The 21,660-nt window shown below is 41.7% G+C and overlaps 1 protein-coding gene across 2 annotated transcripts in view; it reads right to left on the bottom strand.

Annotated features, from left to right (window-relative positions):
* samd13 (sterile alpha motif domain containing 13) overlaps positions 1-21,660 on the bottom strand; it is a gene marked incomplete at its 3' end in the record, with an annotated part of 30,474 nt that overhangs the window by 3,660 nt on the left and 5,154 nt on the right. For both annotated transcript variants that reach the window (XM_079843968.1, XM_079843969.1), the window contains exon 3: positions 17,857-17,968. In XM_079843968.1, the coding sequence (XP_079700094.1) occupies positions 17,857-17,968 (112 nt within the window). The remainder of the gene's footprint in view (positions 1-17,856; positions 17,969-21,660) is intronic.

Below are 21,660 nucleotides of genomic sequence, written 5' to 3'. Positions count from 1 at the left end.
TTACAGAGGCCCCATCACCCGCAACTTACCTCCACCAGGGTGAGACGGAGTTACACTGTATGCCACAGATGACCTTGGAGAGACCAGTACTACTGAAGGACCTCTCCTACCTGCAGCGCAGAGACTTCAAAGTGCATGGTGGCCAGGTTGGGGATCAGAACTCTGATTTAAACTATAACAATATCAGCAAACAAATCGACGAGGGAGTGAAAGAAGGCTTTGCAGAAGCAGAGGTGGTCAGAGGGGTGTTGAGGATCATCAAGCCAGGGGCTTTTAAAGATATGCTTGTAAACAAAGATTCCATCACAGTATCTGAACTCAAAGGCTTCCTCAGGTCTCACCTCGGAGAAAAAGCAACGACTGAAATGTTCCAGGAATTGATGTGCGCCAGGCAGTCAGACCAAGAATCACCACAACAGTTTCTCTACCGCATGATTGGGCTCAAGCAGAAAATCCTTTTCCAGTCCCGACAGGCTAGTGCAGACATTTCATATGATCCGAAGACCATCCAGGAGGTGTTTCTCCATACTATCTACCAGGGTTTGGGGACAAAACATGCTGACCTCCGACAGAGACTGAGGCCTCTAATCTCCAACAGTCAAGTCACAGATGAGGAAATCCTTCGTCAGGTCATGAAAATAATAAGTGATGAGAACGAGCACCAGCGCAGACTAGGCCAACTGCCCCGACAAAAGGTAACACAAGCACACAGCGCCAAGGTTGAAACGGGAGATCTTAACAATAATAGCAAGTCACAGGATGCGCTATCAGACAATGGAAACCTCCAGACAATAAAACAGCTCACTTCTCAGGTAGAGACACTGACACATATGGTGGCTTCTTTGATGGAGCAGCGGGCAGAAAATACTCAGGTGTCTTACTCTCCTTCTCAGCCAACCTCTAGTAGACCTGTCCAACCACAACTGGGACGACCTGCAGTCCAGGTGAGAGGAAGGACAGCTCGTTGTCCGAAATGTACCGAACAGAATGCACAGGAGTGTAACCATTGCTTCGTGTGTGGAGAGGCGGGACACAGGGCAGTCGGATGTCTGCAACGAGTCAGGATGCAGGGAAACGGGGCTCGGTCTTTGTGGAGGGACGCCCAGAGACCGGTGAGCAGCTTCAGTCCCAAAAAGTAACAAGTAATCAACAAATAACAAGACGCCCCAAGCCAAACAAACAGCAAAATCCACATGTACTGACCGGCCAGAGTAACATCGCCTGCAAAGCACCCCTAATTGGGAAGAAAAGTCTGTTGAAATGTTTGATTGGCGGGTACCCAGCTACAGTCCTGTTTGATTCAGGTTCGCAGGTGAGCATAATAGACCAACAGTGGACTGACACTCACATTCCTAGCCATATCTTGAGACCTCTCTCTGAGCTTTTAGAGGAAGAACTTGGCGTCTATGCAGTCACTGGCCATGCTGTTCCCTACAGTGGGTGGGTTGAGCTCACGGTTAATCTGGCAGGGAATGAAGACCCGAATCTCACCGTACAGGCTCCTTTCCTAGTCAGCCCGCTGCCACTGGCCCAGCCCCTCCTAGGAGCCAATGTACTCCAGGAGATCATTAGAAGGAAAGAGTCCTCGGGTGACGCAGTTGCCACGGTTGTCAACCTTCTCTGCAGTGCCTTTGGAATAGAGGAGGACCAGGTAGAGGCCATTGTGAATTTCATCCAGGTACCTCCTAAGACATACTGTGATCCAGTCACTATTAGAGTGGGCCAAGACCACACTATCATCCCCCCTGGCAGGACAACCCATGTATGGTGTAGGGTACCCCCAAACTTTGATGTCTCTAATCCCATTGTTTTATACGAACCGATGGAGGGAAGTGTTGTCTTAGGGCAGCTGAGTGTAGGGGAAGGCCTCTTGGAAATCAATAACACCCGACGGCCTTATGTTAAGGTGCCCATCTCCAATCACTCGAAGCAAGAGGTCACCCTGCCGAGGAGAACCTCTCTGGGAACCATCCAACATGTTATCAAGGTGATTGAGACCGATGCAACAGCGTCACATCAGGCTGATCCCACACCAAGAAAGATGACATCAGTCGAGGTTAAGGCTGTCGCTTCGCCCAGCACCTCTCCACCCGAGTCCTGGCTTCCTCCTGTTGACATCAGTCACCTCAACCCTGAACAACAACAGACAGTAAAGGAAGTGCTCTATGAAGAATGTGGAGCATTCGCCCGTGACAGCGACGACATAGGGTGCATCCCCTCCCTACAGATGGAGATCAGGACCAAGGATGACATCCCAGTTCAGAGGGCCTATGCATCCATCCCAAAACCACTCTACAGGGAAGTTAAGGAGTACATCCAGGAGCTGTTGGTTAAAGGATGGATTGTGAAGTCCCAGTCGCCCTATTCAGCTCCTGTTATCTGTGTAAGAAAGAAAGATGGGTCCTTACGCCTGTGTGTCGATTACCGGCTCCTCAACAACAAAACCGTGCCGGACCGTCATCCCCTTCCCAGGATTCAGGACCTCACTGACTCCCTGGGAGGATATGCCTGGTTTTCGATCCTCGATCAGGGGAAAGCTTACCATCAAGGTTTTATCGCCGAAGGATCAAGGTACCTGACCGCATTCATAACCCCATGGGGGCTCTACGAGTGGGTCAGAATACCTTTTGGGCTATCGAACGCCCCAGCGGCCTTTCAAAGGAGCATGGAAAGTATGCTTGACACGCTCAGAGACGAATGCTGCATTCCTTACCTCGACGACGTGTTGTGCTTCTCCAGGTCCTTTGATGAGCATGTGCAGGTGTTACGCAGAGTCCTCCAAGCCTTGCAACACCACGGGGTAAAGCTGAAGCCGGAGAAATGCGAGCTCTTCCGCAAGGAGGTCCGATATGTCGGCCGGTTGGTGTCAGCAGAAGGAGTAAAAATGGACCCCAAAGACCTTGAAGCAGTGCGGGCTCTGAAAGACAAGATGCCACAGACAGTTGGGGACGTCAGGCAGTTGCTTGGGTTCCTGAGCTATTATCGGACATACGTGCAGGATTTCTCACGTATAGCCAAGCCCCTGTACGACCTGCTCCAGTCGAAGCCCAGCACCCCTCCGACCAAACCGCCAAAAGGAAAAACAAAATGCAATCAGCAGTCCTCCCGTACGCCGGTAGAATGGAAAATACAACACCAACAGATCCTTGAACAGCTTGTGGACCGGCTGACCAAACCCCCAGTGCTGGCTTATCCCGATTTCAACCGCCCCTTCACACTCCACACAGATGCCTCCCAAAAAGGTCTTGGGGCAGTTCTTTATCAGAACCAGGATGGGAAGATGAGGGTGATTGGGTACGGGTCACGCACACTAACATCGGCAGAACAAAATTACCACCTACACAGCGGAAAGCTGGAATTTCTCGCGTTGAAGTGGGCGGTATGTGAGAAGTTTCGTGACTACTTATTCTACGCCCCACATTTCACAGTCTTCACGGACAATAATCCCCTCACATACATTCTGAGTACTGCCAAACTCAATGCAGTGGGTCACCGGTGGGTGGGGCAACTGGCCGATTTCAACTTTGACATCAAATACCGGCCAGGCAAAACTAACATCGATGCTGACACCTTATCACGCTGTCCCCTGGACATTGACACCTTCATGGCTGGGTGTTCGGAGGAGATATCGGAGGAGGCTGTATGTGCTGTATGGGAAGGAAGCCGGAGAGCACAACAAGGAGATGTGGCCTGGGTGGCGGCCCTCAACTTAACATCCCACTGCCAACCTCAAGTTGAGTCTCTTCCAGAAGTCAGTCATGATGAGCTTGTGAGGGAGCAAAGAAAAGACCCCGCTATTGGAAAAGTGATGGCGTTGAAGGAAAACAACACACCACCTACAGAGGATGACAAAGGGAGAATGGACACATGCGCAAGGAGGCTGTTAAGAGAGTGGAGCAGATTACACATAGAGAATGACCTTCTCTACAGGAAAAGTGCAGGTCGACAACAACTGGTCCTGCCCGCCACCTACAAACGGACAGTACTCACCCAGCTGCATAACAACATGTGCCATGTTGGCGTTGAAAAAGTTCTGAGCCTAGCAAGGGAGCGATTCTACTGGCCTTTCATGAAAAGCGAGATAGAGGAGTATGTGACCAGGAAGTGCTCCTGCATTAAACAGAAGAAGCCAGCCACACATGAAAGAGCACCTATGGGAAGTATTACATCAAATTCGCCCCTTGAGTTGGTGTGCATTGATTTCCTTCACCTGGAAGCCTGCAGAGGTGGATACGAGTATATACTGGTAGTAGTTGATCACTTTACCAGATTTGCGCAAGCCTACCCCACCAGGAACAAGGCTGGTAAGACGGCTGCGGACAGGCTTTTCAATGATTTCATTCCCAGATTTGGATACCCGGCCAAACTACACCATGACCAGGGTCGAGAGTTTGAGAATGAACTCTTCAGAACTCTCAGGCAATTAGCTGGTGTCGCCCACTCGAGAACCTCCCCGTATCACCCGCAGGGCAATCCTGCAGAAAGATTCAACCGCACACTGTTGCAGATGCTCCGTACCTTGGGAGAGAAAGAGAAGGAGAGTTGGAAAGACCACCTGCCCCATGTACTCCAGGCATATAATTGTACGAGGCACGAGTCCACCGGTTTCTCCCCATACTATTTGTTGTATGGCCGTCATCCTCGCCTACCCGTGGACATCCTATTCGGCTTGATAACAGATGAGGGAGCTGAAACTAATGGGCCAAAAGGATATGCTGAGAAGTGGGCAGGCAAAATGGTGGAGGCATACAGAATAGCAGACGCAAACAGCCGACAGTCCAGCTCCAAGGGGAAGACCTACTACGATAAACGGAGTAGAGGTGTGGTTCTTCAGCCTGGGGACAGAGTCCTTGTACGCAATCTCAGTGAACGAGGGGGCCCTGGAAAGCTTAGACCGTATTGGGAGCAGCTTATTTACATTGTGAGAGAACAGGTTGGAGATAATCCTGTGTATAAAGTAAGCCCAGAGGTGGGAGGCCGACCAGTTCGCACTTTACACAGGAACCTCCTGTTGCAAGTCAACGACCTACCTGTAGAGCCTCTTCAGAATCCGACTACCAACACAACTGAGTCGCAAAAGAGAAGGAAGAGAGCTTCAGAGATCCCGAAACCCACGCACGAGACACAGGACCCAGATATAAGTGACTCTGAGGAAGAGGAAGGTGTGCCTCGTTACTGGTTGCGAATACCGATGGAGAAACCTAGAGCTGGAAGTTACTCACCTGTGCCGCACGTTACTCCTGACTGCCAAAACAGATCTGAACAAAATGAGACCCACCTGGGGGGAATGATCCATACAGAACCTGAACAGGACAGGGAGAGTGTTGGAGACGAGGAGCAGGGGACATCCAGTGAGGACGAACATTGCATGGAGCAGCTGCAACCTGCAACCGTTCAAGAGGAACTGCATGCTGTCCTTCAAGAGGACAATGTCCCCACACCACAACCTGAACATCCGATCCCACTGAGACAGTCCACGAGAGAAAGACGGCCAAGTCATGTGTTTACTTACCCATCCCTGGGTCAACCTGCTTATCACCCGCGGCCCACTGTGAGTGCAGTTGGAGTCCAGCCACTACAGTATACTTACCAGTGTCCTGGCACACCATACCTCCACCACTTCCAACCCCCGTCCATCGCCCCATGTCCTTACCTATCTGTTGTGTACCCAGCTCACTGGGGATGAGACGCCATGAAAGACAACTACATACATTCCATATTCACCTGATGAGATCTTACACACACTTTATTACACACACACTTCATTATACTTTAGGATGCAGTAATTGAGAGTTGAAAAGTGTTTTGAAAAAAAATTGTGTGAATGTTCAGAGTGAAATTGTTCAGCATATCTTGTGTCAGGAGCCACTTTTATTTGTCGGGGAGTGTGTGATACACCCTTATGTGGTAACACAGTTTAGTGTTCATAATACATGTGTTTATGTGATAACACGCAGCGTTTCTTAAAACTGCAATTTTCATTGTGTATTTCAATACTAATGTAGGGGGGGAACCAAAGAAGTGGAACCAAAGTGCGGGTAGCGTTGCACTGCGTTGCCTAGGTGATGAACGCTTTCCGTCTTCTCTCATACAGAGATATGGAGATGAAGATGGCGGTTCGTTCTTTCACTCACTGATTATATGATCCTGTTTTCCAGGTTCGTATTCAGTAAAAACAATGTCAAGAACTGATTCCTCCGGATGTGTATGGGATGTATTGAAACTGTGATGAGTTGATTGGGGAATTTTGGATGTGTGAAGCCGAGTTAAAGAGCCGCGTTTGTAATCGCGGGAAAAAGGGGTTTGAAAACAATGGCGCTAGCGGCTGTAGAACAGATGTATAATATGGCTGAATGTGTGAATCTGTGAACTGGTGCCCTGACTCCCTGGTAATGCTTTATTTAGTGTTTTTAGAGTATCCTGGCAGGTTATAAACTATTGTAAATGTTAAGAGAAGAGGGGTATGTGGTTTAAAACTTAAAGGGGAGTTATTACTAAAGTTATACAGAAGCAGTTAGGTGTCTGGTCTGTGTTTAACAATGTGTTATAAGTTGAACAGTTTTCCCTATGAGTATGATTCATGTTGTGACTCATGTACAGTCAATTGAATATTCATTTACAGCCAAAGAGGGCTTACGATTCACATTATTACATTAGTATTATGGTGGATATCTGGAGTTAAAAAGGAAACAAATAATTGTGTAGATATATATACACATAAATACATAGATTAAAATATGATTTATTCTTGTGATATTTCTGCACTTTAAAGAAAGAGTGATGTTGATTTTTGTAAAGACATGATTATTTTTGTAAATGTGAGTGTGGAATATGTCATCCACTGATATGTGGAGAGTAAAGGAAGAAAACCGTAGGTGAGGTGTTTAAACTGAAATTAACATATGGACTCTGAAACTGGAACATGTTTACTCTAAGGGAATGTTATTGTTTCATACCATGATTTGAGAAATTTGTAATAAAGATACAGAGATATGGAGATGAAGATGGCGGTTCGTTCTTTCACTCACTGATTATATGATCCTGTTTTCCAGGGCTATCATCTAGGAGAGCGGAGAATAGTGAACCACAGAAAAAAAAAAGAGAAAAAAATCATTTGTTGCTCCAGTTTCGCTATTTGAAACCCGTAACAAATGCGAGCGGCTATTGGTAGCCAGTGCAGACTGATGAGGAGAGGCGTGACGTGTGCTCTCTTCGGCTCACTAAAGACCAACCTCGCCGCTGCATTCTGGATCAGTTGCAAGGGTTTGATAGTGCATGTCGGAAGGCCCGCTAGAAGAGCATTGCAGTAGTCCAGTCTGGAGAGAACAAGAGCTTGTACCAGTAGTTGTGTGGCATGCTCTGATAGGAAGGGTCTAATCTTCCTAATGTTGAATAGTGCAAATCTGCAGGACCGGGTTGTTGCTGTAATGTGGTCAGTGAATTTTAGCTGATCATCAATCACAACCCCAAGGTTCCTGGCTGTCCTGGACGGAGTTATGGTTGATGATCCTAGCTGAATGGGGAGATTGTGATGCAGTGCTGGTTTGGCTGAGACCACAAGCAGTTCCGTCTTTGCAAGGTTGAGTTGCAGGTGATGTTCCTTCATCCAGGCTGAAATGTCTGTTAGGCAGGCAGCGATACGAACACCAACCGATGGATCATCAGGTTGAAATGAGAAGTAGAGTTGAGTGTCGTCGGCATAGCAGTGATAGGAAAAGCCATGTTTCTGAATGACCGATCCCAACGATGACATGTAGATGGAGAAGAGAAGTGGTCCAAGCACTGAGCCCTGGGGAACGCCAGTGGCTAGATGATGTGACTTAGACACTTCACCACTCCATGACACCCTGAAGGACCTACCTGAGAGGTAAGACTTGAACCACTGGAGAGCGGTTCCTGAGATGCCCATCTTCATGAGAGTTGCCAGGAGGATCTGGTGATTAACTGTGTCAAAAGCAGCAGACAAATCCAGTAAGATAAGTACTGTGGATTTGGAAGCTGCTCTTGCCTGTCTCAGTGCCTCCGTAACTGAGAGCAGGGCAGTTTCAGTTGAGTGGCCGCTTTTGAAACCGGATTGGTTGATGTCCAGGAGATTGTTCTGTTCAAGAAACGTAGAGAGCTGATTAAACACAGCCCGCTCAAGTGTCTTTGCAATGAAAGGTAGAAGGGATACTGGTCTGTAGTTTTCTAAAAGTGCTGGGTTTAGAGAGGGTTTTTTAAGCAGTTTAGCTTCGGTACGGTACCATAATCTAATACCAAAGTAAAACAATCGATACCATATAGGGTCTGAATTTTGGCGCGGGTATTGTGCATCATTTTACTCACTCTCGCAAGTTTGGGGTTTATAAAACGGGAAATTAACGCAAATGTTTATTATTAAATGAATCAACAAAGATTATCACATCAAATCAGTAATTTGAAAACTTTCTTGTGCAAAGTAATTTCAGCAATACTCCCTTCCCTAGCTCTCAAAATGAGCAAATTGCTTCTGGCTTCAAAAGACATTGCACATGCACTGTAAAAGCAATCTACGCGCGCCCATTCAACACTTTCGCTTTTGTTTCGGGACAGCTGACGGAAATCACTGCCCACGTCTTTTTAAACCTTGCCAATTTGAACACACAAGCAATTTTATAGCATGTTAAAGGTCTATATTCATAAATCTGGTCTTATTTTAAACTAGACACTTGAAATTGTGTTACCCAAGAGTCATAATTCAAAGTAGTATAGGAACAGAGTAAAACAAGGTAAATATACATGTAAGTGACTCACGTTTAAAAAAAAAAATTGAAATTCACTTAGGAAAAAAATTATAAGACTTTAATGTTAGGAGCCTGAAAATAACCTAAATATAAAACTGGATGTCTGATCATGTTTTGATGTAATTTGAGGATGATTCTCCGAAATGTAGCTTCTGTAAGCTTTTATGTCAAGAAGAGACTATAGGCATCCTTTCAAAAATGCCATTTATTTCAGAACATTTGTAATTGTAAAGAGTAGTTTTTCATTCAAATAAATCTGAAATAATCTGCAATAAAAAAACTGATAATTATAATGGATATACAGTTACTGAAAAACTAAAGCAACTATTTATAGAATTTACAAAGTGTAAAAAACTAATTTAGTTTATAAGAAGTGTCAGTCATAGGCTGTGTTCCAAATCGCCCCCTATACCCTCATTCACTATTCCCTACATTAGTCCACTGATATAGTCCACTTTGAAAACGAGTGAGTGATTTCGGACACTAAGTGTGCAGGAAAGGCTGCCGTTTTTTGCAGTTTGTGCTTGCTGTTTATTTGAAAGGTAGCAAACCTGCAGCTCCAGTAATAATGAAAATATTTAATCTTGAACTCTGCCATGGAAACTAGCATGTATAAACCTTAATCAAACAATATAATAATCATTTTAAAAAATGTATTCCTGTATGAATGATATTGCGCTGGACCAGTGCGGTTTGGAAGATGGATGGATGATTGATTCAGCTGTGTGGGCACTATAGTGGACGTTACCATAGTGGATGTTATTAAGTGCACTCATTCAATCCCACAATGCACTGCAATAACGAGTTTACAACCGATGTATGCTCGATGGCTAGAGAATACCCATAATGCACTGTGAGAGTCACGCCGTGCATTGAATGAATTCCCGCGTTTCGCCAGGAGATGGCTTTGACTCACATACTTTTTAAGTCCAATGATATTGGACCCACTCACTTTTATCACCTCTAATTGAGCACATGTCTGTTTATACACCCTAATAAACACTGATTAAACGCGTTAGAAGCTTTATTTCCCCTTTTCTAATATTTTCTTCATTTTCATTGAAAATAAATGCCTTTTCGATCTGATAAGTGATGGGAAAAAGGAGTAGAGCGAGTTCAGTAAAAGGTGGATTCGAACCCCGGGTTGATTTGTGTCAGATCTTCATGCCATGCGTCTTACCCCTACACTATTGTTGCTGCGAACGATTTTGCCTCAACCAGACGTTTAGTAAACAAGTCACTATACAGTATATATACAGTAGGGATGGGCGATATGGACTTAAAATTTATCCCGATATTTTCTAGTATTTATTGCGATAACGATATCAATGACGATAAATGTAGTATCATTCCCCAACGTTTTGGATACAAGTGAAAGCTGCATGCATTCTTGCGAGTTTCAGAAAAACAATGATCTAAAGTAAAACGTACATGTCATCAAATAGGCTAAATAAATAAATAAATAAATAAATAAATAAATATATATATATATATATATATATATATATATATATATATATATATATATATATATATATATATATATATATATATATATATATATATATATATATATAAAAGGTTTTTTTTTATTATTATTATTATTTTTTTTTTTTTATTAATTATTTTTTTTATGTGAAATTCCACACCAGCCTTTTCAGAAATGGAAAAGTTGCAGATATAATTGTCTTCTGTAAAAGTGCAGGTAATGTTTAAATAGTGCAACTGTTAGTGCAATAGTGCAAAAAAAACATCACAATACAAACAATAATAATTTTGAAATCAATGACAAGTTTTACACGTAAACCGATTCTGTATTTATTCATACATGGTGCAAACAGTGGTAAAAATAGCAGAAACAGCAAAAGTAATTATCCCAAAAATGTCTTCAGATTACAAAAAAGTTGAAAATAATGATTTAATGATAAAACTTCAGTAATTTGAGTTGATAAAATAATACCACGGATTCTTCAACTAATAAAAATAAACTGCGCTAAGGAATAATGAGCTTCTGGGTTCATGAATATTAATCACGTTGTCAGTTAGGGGTGTGCATTGGCACTGCCCTCACAATTCGATTCGATTACGATTCACCAGGTAACGATTCGATTCAATTCGATTCTACGATGCATTGCGATGCATCAAAATTCTACTGCACACAACAAGGCAAATTTTTAATCAGTCATGAGGCAATACAAGCAGTCAGATATTGAACAACAGATTGTATTGGCTGCTATGTGTGTATTATCACTCTCCTGTATCTTTGACATAAATGTCATTAAATAAAATAAAATTGAATGGTACAGTAAAAAGCTTTGAGACAGGGCACTTCATGAACTCCTGTGCAAATATTAATCCGTAATTACAGTCACACTATTGTAACAACAACCACCACCCAGGCACCCAGCAATAAAAATATATTCAGTGCAACACACACAGTAACGTTGACACTAGGGACTCGTCAATTCTCGTGCTTGATTTTAGTGTGGCAGGCGCGTTAGCAGGGCGTAAGCAGCGCATATTTTTTTCGGCGCCCATGTTAACAGATTAGAGCATTCACATCGCACGCAGAGGCGGCGCGGCAGCTCAGCGCATCGCAGGAGGAGAAGCAGCAGTAGTGCCGCGATCGTTTCGGCGCCGAGTCTATTTTGCCGCGCTGCTCACGCTGATTTAAAGCCACAGTGGATTGTTCTTGATCAAAACTGACCAGATTAACATGGAAAATAACAAATTCCACCATGAAATCATGTAGTGAAGTGCCCCGTGTGTTTCACAATCACCATATGACATCCAGAGCTGTTAAAAAAATTAAAAACACAACACTGCCAGAAGTTTTTGCCCAAACTTCAAAAGCCTGTTTAAATTATTAAAACTAGAAGCATATATTCACTTTAATGTTAACTTACATTTATCATGTGAACTACTTATATACAACAAGTTATATGCATATGTGTTTGGGACAGAGGGGAACACGGTCGCATTTGCAGCATGCTGCCCATCATAAATCAAAGCACGAGACAGACGGGGCTCGGAGGAGAAGACCGTAAATGTGACATATAATGTACAATATTTGTCTGCATTTGCAATATCCGCGCGAGACAAACGCTGCCAGTGTGAATCCACAATGGGGGCGCGGGCTCCGGCTCTCCATACCCACCGCTCCGCGTGCAGTGTGAAGCCGGCGTCAGAATCCGAAATGTGCCCAGATGTCCGCTTTCCAATCTTTGGGTGCGTTTTTAATACCCGTCTATCGCGGTCATCTCCCTCCGCCTCAGCCATCTTGATTGTTGTTGTTATGACCCTGGAAGTAATTGAAACTTCACAACTTTATTGTCCAACTCAAGTCCAGAAAATAAACGGTGACATAATCGATTATGGCACTTTGCCGCATCGATGCTGAATCGTGCATGCCCCGCATTGCGATGCATCGCTGAATCGATTATTGTTGACACCACTATTGTCAGTGCTCATTCTAACCGATTTGCTGAAATCAAAACAGGCACCGTAATAGGTGCATGCCAGCCAATGAGATTCCCGTTGAGCATTCGTTTATTCCTGTTCATGAAAGGCTGAATAATTCAAAATAAACGCCATTATTTTACAGGAAAATACAACAAAGGATATTGTTTACATGTAGCACGTCAATTCTGTGTGGTATAAGACTCTCTTTGAGTGTGTGTGAAACACTGAGCGCACTCAGTCGCGCGCCTCACACTAGTGTTAAATGTGCGTCAAATGCACTGCGCATTCATTGAGATGAACTGAAATAGTGTGCTTTACCGATCGATTGAGACAGAGCGAATCTCTTAAGCGCTCAGTCCAAGTGCTCAGCAAGTGAAAATACATCTGTATGTACAGGTTCAGATTGCCCTCAGGTAGCCCCTCGTTTATATGAACTCTTCCGCCATAGTTGTTTTCGCTCTGCACGTGAGATGCGGATTCAGTGCCGCCGCTTAGGGCACCGAGTGCTGCGGGGGCACCACAAGAAAATTATCTCTCCAACCCCTGTTCAGCTATACAAAGTGACGAACGCAGCCACCACGGCCATGATGGCCATCATAAAGTAATAACGCTTAGGGCATCAAGAGATGGCCAGCGGTGGCACGGTGCGGATGGGTCGCGTTATCAACTAGGCTTTATCGTTATTATCGCGGGAAGACAAATTCTTATCGTGGGGAGAATTTTTACCGGTATATCGCAAACGATAAGATATCGCCCATCCCTAATATACAGTGAGGAAAATAAGTATTTGAACACCCTGCTATTTTGCAAGTTCTCCCACTTAGAAATCATGGAAGGGTCTGAAATTGTCATCGTAGGTGCATGTCCACTGTGAGAGACATAATCTAAAAAAAAAAAATCCAGAAATCACAATGTATGATTTTTTAACTATTTATTTGTATGATACAGCTGCAAATAAGTATTTGAACAGCTGAGAAAATCAATGTTAATATTTGGTACAGGAGCCTTTGTTTGCAATTAAAGAGGTCAAACGTTTCCTGTAGTTTTTCACCAGGTTTGCACACACTGCAGGAGGGATTTTGGTCCACTCCTCCACACAGATCTTCTCTAGATCAGTCAGGTTTCTGGCCTGTTGCTGAGAAACACGGAGTTTGAGCTCCCTCCAAAGATTCTCTATTGGGTTTAGGTCTGGAGACTGGCTATGCCACGCCAGAATCTTGATATGCTTCTTACAGAGCCACTCCTTGGTTATCCTGGCTGTGTGCTTCGGGTCATTGTCAAGTTGGAAAACCCAGCCTTGACCCATCTTCAATGCTCTAACTGAGGGAAGGAGGTTGTTCCCTCGCAATACATGGCCCCGGTCATCCTCTCCTTAATACAGTGCAGTCGCCCTGTCCCATGTGCAGAAAAACACTCCCAAAGCATGATGCTATCACCCCCATGCTTCACAGTAGGGATGGTGTTCTTGGGATGGTACTCATCGTTCTTCTTCCTCCAAACACGTTTAGTGGAATTATGACCAAAAAGTTCTATTTTGGTCTCATCTGACCACATGACTTTCTCCCATGACTCCTCTGGATCATCCAAATGGTCATTGGCAAACTTAAGACGGGCCTGGACATGTGCTGGTTTAAGCAGGGGAACCTTCCGTGCCATGCATGATTTCAAACCATGACGTCTTAGTGTATTACCAACAGTAACCTTGGAAACGGTGGTCCCAGCTCTTTTCAGGTCATTGACCAGCTCTTCCCTTGTAGTTCTGGGCTGATTTCTCACCTTTCTTAGGATCATTGAGACCCCACGAGGTGTGATCTTGCATGAGCCCCAGTCCGAGGGAGATTTACAGTCATGTTTAGCTTCTTCCATTTTCTAATGATTGCTCCAACAGTGGACCTTTTTTCACCAAGCTGCTTGGCAATTTCCCCGTAGCCCTTTCCAGCCTTGTGGAGGTGTACAATTTTGTCTCTAGTGTCTTTGGACAGCTCTTTGGTCTTGGCCATGTTAGTAGTTGGATTCTTATTGATTGTATGGGGTGGACAGGTGTCTTTATGCAGCTAACGACCTCAAACAGGTGCATCTAATTTAGGATAATAAATGGAGTGGAGGTGGACATTTTAAAGGCAGACTAACAGGTCTTTGAGGGTCAGAATTCTAGCTGATAGACAGGTGTTCAAATACTTATTTGCAGCTATATCATACAAATAAACAGTTAAAAAAATCATACATTGTGATTTCTGGAATTTTTTTTTTTAGATTATGTCTCTCACAGTGGACATGCACCTACGATGACAATTTCAGACCCTCCATGATTTCTAAGTGGGAGAACTTGCAAAATAGCAGGGTGTTCAAATACTTAATTTCCTCACTGTGTATATATATATATATATATATATATATATATATATATATATATATATATATATATATATATATATATATATATATATATATATATATATATATATATATATATATATTAGGGATGCAACAATACAGTTAGTCCACGGTTCAATACATACCTCGGTTTTTACCCACGGTTTTCGGTTCGGTTCTGATGGCTTGTCACATACATTTTTTGTTATTCTATTCTTAGGCGACAGGAACCGCAAGAGGTTAAAGAGAAAAAAGACTATTTTTTTATTGCAATACTCTTTCTTTATTTTACTTAAAAGAATTTAAAAACCTTACTTAAACTTAAAACTTTACTTAAAAAAACCCTTGTACACATTCCTAGTGTATTGGATAATATAAAATAAATATATATAAAGATTTACACTGGCAGCTCAGAGCTGTACAGCAGCATTTAAGTATGAAATTGAATGAATAAATGTAAAAATAAAACACTACATAGACTTCACAATAAAATACATTGATTCTTAGCTACTAGTTTTTCAGTCAAGAGCAGTGAGTGATTTTCTCTGTCTTTTGTTGTTGTATTAACATTAAAGGGATATTTCACTCAAAACTGAAAATTATGTCATCGAGAAATGAATACAGGTTTGAAACAATATTAGAGTGAGTAAATAATGACATAATTTTATAGGTGAACTGTCCCTTTAAGGACCGCGTGTTCACTGGCTGCGCTGCTGTCAGTTTAAGACCTCTACACATCTAATATACAGACACGATTGCGATTTTACTTTCACTTTAGACATAACCGACTGTGTTCATGTTAACCTTGTGTGCATTTGACAGTATTAACGCAGTAAGACTACTTAGTTCAGTTGCACGCAGGCTGCACGATTTGGGGAAAATATCTAATTGCGATTATTCTGGTTAAAATTGCGATTGCGATTTAAAATGCAATTTTTATTTTGTTTTAAATTTTTACAAGTGAAAAGTGTGTATATAACATTTTGTGTTTATATATTAATATGACTAATGATTATTATTATTGCTAAATAAAAATATTTAACAAAATAAGAAATATTACTATTACAAAAACATTAATATTACTATTACAATAACAAAAAGAGTATTTAAGAATAAATATAACAATATAATAATAATATTTATATTTTACAGAAAACTTTTTTACAAAAAAAAAAGACAGCCTATGACTAAAAATCATTAGAAAGGTCTAAGGATTTATTGTAAAAAATTACATTAAAAAAATCTGAGCTTTTTATCTGTGATATCAATTTCTTAAAGTCTATGTCTTTAAAATGAAATATGAGCCTCTTTTGCATCCACTGTGGGGATTAAAACTCCTGGCATTGAAGAAAAAAATGGATTGTCATTTAAATTTATTTAGAGTAGTATTATTTGTTACCAAAAAGTTTCATTCATACTGGGAGCCAGAGGGCGCCCTCGAGCAGAAACTCCACATTTCCCTCAGAGACGTAATAGCTGTCAGGAAATCCCCATGGGAAAACCCTAATGTGTGTGAACTGTGAGGCTAGCGCTGTGTAAGTTAGCAGAGCTGAATAAAAAGATAGAAACGCTTTGATTAAATATGACGACAATAAACACGACTGCATCAAGATAGGGTGTATTTGATTTCTTCAAGCCTTCTCTCCTATTTTCATAATAATAAAGTATGCAGTGCTGATTGTCTGCCTCATTCTGTGAAGAGATGCCACATCAGCTCACAAACACTCGACTGACGATATGAAGGGAGTTAAAACGGGTTATTAAACTTATTTTGTTGGACAACATATTACTAGTTTGTGAAGATGTTTGACATGTGTTGCTTTTTCAAACGTACATTATAATCGACTCAAACTCGCAGTGCTTTCAGAGATTGAGCTGCGTGTAACGTTACTGTTGATCACTGACACGCTGGGCATTTATTTATTTAATTAAAATCGCAGCCTTTGCGCTTTCATAATCGCACATAAACCAAATCGCGATTGCGGTTCGATTTCGATTAATCGTGCAGCCCATATATATATATATATATATATATATATATATATATATATATATATATATATATATATATATATATATATATATATATATATATATATATATATATATATATATATATAAAATCCTGTAAGTTGCAAGGTGGGGCCTCCATGGACTGGACTTGTTTATTAAGCATATCCCACAGATGCACGATAGGATTGAGATCTGGGGAATTCGGAAGCCAACTCACCTCAAACATGTTGGTGTGCTCCTCAAACCATTCCTGAACCATTTTTGTGACAGGGTGCTTTATCCTGCTGAAAGAGGTCACAGCCACCAGGAAATACCGTTTCCATGAAAAGGTGTACATGGTCTGCAACAATGCTTAGGTAGATGGTACGTGTCAAAGTAACATCCACATGGATGGCAGGACCCAAGGTTTCCCAGCAGCACATTGCCCAAAGCATCACACTGCCTCCACCAGCTTGCCTTCTTCCCATAGTGCATCCTGGTGCCATGTGTTCCCCAGGTAAGCGACGCACTCGGCCATCAACGTGATGTAAAAGAAAATGTGATTCATCAGACCAGGCCACCTGCTTCCATTGCTCCGTGGTCCAGTTCTGATGCTCACGGCACTGTTTGCAGTGGATAGGAGTCAGCATGGGCACCCTGACTGGTCTGCGGCTATGCAGCCCCATACGCAACAAACTGTGATGCACTGTGTATTCTGACACCTTTCTATCAGAACCAGGATTAACTTCTATCAGAACCAGCATTAATTTGAGCTACAGTAGCTCATCTGTTTGATCAGACCACATGGGCCAGCCTTCGCTCCCCACGTGCATCAATGAGTCTTGGCCGCCCATGACCCTGTCGCCGGTTCACCACTGTTCCTTCCTTGGACCACTTTTGACAGTTTTGGAGATGCTCTGACCTAGTCGTCTAGCCATCACAATTTGGCCCTGGTCAAACTCGCTCAAAACATTACGCCTTACAAAATGTTTAATTGCTGCCTAATATATATATACCACTCACTAACAGGTGCAGTGATGAAGAGATTATCAGTGTTATTCACTTCACCTATAAATAATGTTATGCCTGGTCGGTGTATATATATTATATATATAACTTAAATGTAATACTACTACTTGTGATAAATGTAATATTTTTCCTAGGTCAATCTTATAAAATAAGTCTTATAAAATCTTATAAAAACAAAAAAACAAAACAGTGTCACTGTGCAGCAAATAACATAAAGAATACGAAAGTGAATCCTTACCTGATCCTGGAAAGCATTAGCTTGCTCCTCAAACCCTGTCGCTTTAAAGTAATTGACCACATCCGCTACAGCCCAGTGAGCGGGATCAGTAAGCTGCCCATTCTCCACAGTACTGTTAGGGAGTGAAAAATATTTAACTGATGCATTAGTATAATTTAACCAAATTCCACGTCTATACAATCTTCAAGATATGTGATCACTTATAACACTTCATCACTTAAAAAAAAAAAAAAATTTTTTGGCCTAAAGTTTTATATGTGCTGTAAGATATCACTAAAATAGATGTCCAATCAGACATCGTTCTCTGCCTCTCTAGTATATGATATATATGTTTGGTTGAAATATTTTCTGATAGCGGGGTCATGGAGAAAGGGTGTGTGCTCAAATGAATTTTTACATTTACACATAAGTTCTTGTTCAGGAACATCTGTTATGGTCAAATCAGTGTTGTAATATTATTCCAATCTCAAGGCTCGAAATTGTGACCATTTTGGTTGCAAACGTACCCGAAATTTTATCTGCGACCTCAAAATATATTTGGGAGCATTTGTGCGAGTGCAAATAATTGCTGAGGTGCGACCAGTTTTCATTTCTCTACAAAACGTTTAATTACTGCACAATATGTGCCTGCTGTGAACTGATCCACCATTCTATCGCATACCCACTTAAACTTCGACTTCACTCTCTTAAGGCCTGTTCACACAGGACGATTTTTTTTTGAGTGTTCACTCCGACGCGCAAAACGGCAGGCGTAAAAGCGTAATTTAAAAAAAAAAACGCCTCGGGTTCTTTTTTTTTATTTTGACGCGGCGCGTTAAAAACTGGCCGACCAATGAGATCAGCGCTTTTGTTCACGTGGCTGGAGCTGCTGAAGTGACAGTAAAACACGACTTGGTGGCACTCCAGATCAAATCGATCTTGCCGAGCTGCTAATGCTGCTTGCCAGTTAGCAAAAAGTGTGTGAATGGTTTTGGCCATAGACATAATATATCTGTGGTTTTGGCAAGCACGTAAATACTGTCTCTCTTCTTCTTCTGTGTGACAAGCGTGAGTCAGAAGCGTAAAGTGCTGCAGCACCACCTTGTGTACCGGGAGCGCATCTACTGAATTTGCATGTTCACTCAGCGATGCTCCAGTGAAAATCGCTTGGGTGTGAACACTCAAGACGCGCCGAAAAACGTTACGAAAAACGCTGGCGTTAAGCGCGCGCGACATTCGTCCCGGTGTGTACAGGCCTTTAACTTTAAAGCAGACTTTAGGTTGGTTAATATTAGCCGTCAATCTCTCCCTTTCACTGCTCTCCGTGTCAAGTGACAGGGAGTTGACTATTGCGCAAAATATAAAGAGCTGAAGAGAGGAAGGGGCAAGTGAAAGAGTTATACTTGCCCAACCGGACAAGTAGCCTGATTAAAATGTCAATACCAAAAAATAACCAGGGAATCACCAAAATGCAAGAATGATTCTGATTTAATTTAATTTAGAGTAAGTAGCGATTGATGGTGGATAATAATGTACGTAACGTTATTATGTTACTGACGCGCTGTTGAGGCTTGCAGCCTCTCTGGGAGAAATCAAAACACAGAGAAACTCAGGTAACATACTGCGGCTGCTATTCCAAATGTGGAGTTTTTATATTTTTAACATGTGATGCAGTTAAGCAACACCATACGATCAAGAGTCTTGTTTTTCTGAATACCATCACGATTGAAAATGTGACATTGATTTCATACAATAGTTCAATAAACAGTTAAAATCAAGTCACTTATATTTTAGACACAGTATTGACTGTTTTTGTTCCGTTTCACCAGCGAAAATAGTTCCAAACAAAGTTCTGTTGTGTCTCACAGTAACTACACTCAACCATATTTCATTACTGAATCATTCAGCGTTTTGAACGAATCAGTTGAGTCAACGAACCCTGTCCCAAATGGCACACTCCATGTGCACTTTCGGTCTTGTGTACTTCCAATGGCCGCTGCGTGCCAGTTATGTCCGATATGGTCCGTTATGTCCACAAGACCGTAGGGTGTCCCATTAGTCATTTACAGTTTTTCTCAGTCGCTTTGGTACATTTCTCAGATCAGAATTGAAATTCTCAAAGCTACCTGTTCAATCTTCACATCATTGTGTCACTTGTGCACATCAAAAAAGCAGTTTCTCATTTCTTTGAACAAGTTGCAAATGCTTCTGTACATCCATGCAAATGATTATGTACAATTCTCTGCTTTTTTCTTACATTATCAGTTGCTTATGTCATGTTGATCAAAATGTATTATAATGGGTCTCTGTTGAATAGTCTTACCCCCCACAACATTTAGGCATTAGTTCATAGCATAAGTCTTTACATGCAAAATGGTTGAACAAGTTGTCATAAAATGTCAAGCTTATTTCTATACATTTCCGTTAGACGTTCACATTTCTACTTTTGTTTTTCTGGGGGTTTTTTTCTTTGTGCTATGCATTGCTGTCTTTTCCTTTCTGTATCGCAATGACATGGTCTGTCAACAAATTACAGTACAAACAGTAAAAGCATAAATGTGAATCTTGTCCAGTCTCTTGCATTCAAACTCCCACATACAATAAGGTGTAACCTACAATTTACAATAATTGTAATCAAAATTTTAGCCATATTTACATCAGAACATCCCTCCAGAGTAGTTATATTGACAATATGACTAAGCAATTTGACTGTCTTATTCATACACAATGACACAAGGACTTGTCATTCTGATGGCACTGACATGTTCATTGACACAGATATTTACTTTTGAGAGATGAAATGAAGTATTGAATATTGCTTCAGAATAAATTAGGCTATATTTACAATTATTTCAAATATTTTTCAGACAAGCAACTCAACTTTTTATTCTGACAATTAAATGACCGATTTACTTGCACATGACACACACACACACACACACACACACACACACACACACACACACACACACACACACACACACACACACACACACACACACACACACACACACACACACACACACACACACACACACACACACACACACACACACACACACACACACACACACACACACTTAAACATTATATAATGTAATATATAAACATTTAGTTGTGGATTTTTGCTGGTGCTCCTAACTTTTTGAATAAATATAATAAATAAAATAAATTGGCAGCAGTTGCCATGCAAACCATTTATTTTCAGCCCGGTTGTCATGGCTCTACCCTTGTGTAATAAATGAGAGGCCATCTAAACATCAGACAACAGCTCTGCTGTCACAGAAGGGGAATAGCATTTGTTTTCTAAAGTGGCACAAGATGTTAAAAGTAGATTGCCTGCACTGTTCTTGCACATCTGCATTCCTCAGCCAACGTGGTCCATATTTTTTTATTTTATTATTATTTGGGTGGCGTCTGGATCAAATTTTCTTGATTTACCGCAAGTACCATGTTTTCCCATGCCTAATATTGATCTAGCTTACTGCAGTGTGAACAAGTGTCTCATAGTAGCCGCCGAGCGAACGGACAGAGTAGCATTATAACATAACTTTCAACACACTCAAATGTATCTAATATGATAAAACAGCAATATGTTAGCCCAAATATGCATGAGCGGAAGAAGCAGAAGCGGTCGTCTGCGGCATAATAAAAGCTCTGCGAAATCAATGCGTCATCAAGCTACGCCTTTGTTTTGAATAAGTGACCTCTAGTGGCGAAAAATTACATATTGTGGCATTAAGATTAGTTAATTAATTAGTTAAAATGAACTAACAATGAAAAACACTTCTAAAGAATTTATAAATTTTAGTTAATGGTAATTTC

The sequence above is a fragment of the Gobio gobio genome, assembly GCF_949357685.1.
Source record: "Gobio gobio genome assembly, chromosome: 19".
NCBI classification, from domain to species: Eukaryota; Metazoa; Chordata; class Actinopteri; order Cypriniformes; family Gobionidae; genus Gobio; species Gobio gobio.
Note: the sequence above shows the minus strand (reverse complement) of the source record. Positions and strands in the feature narration are given on the sequence as shown.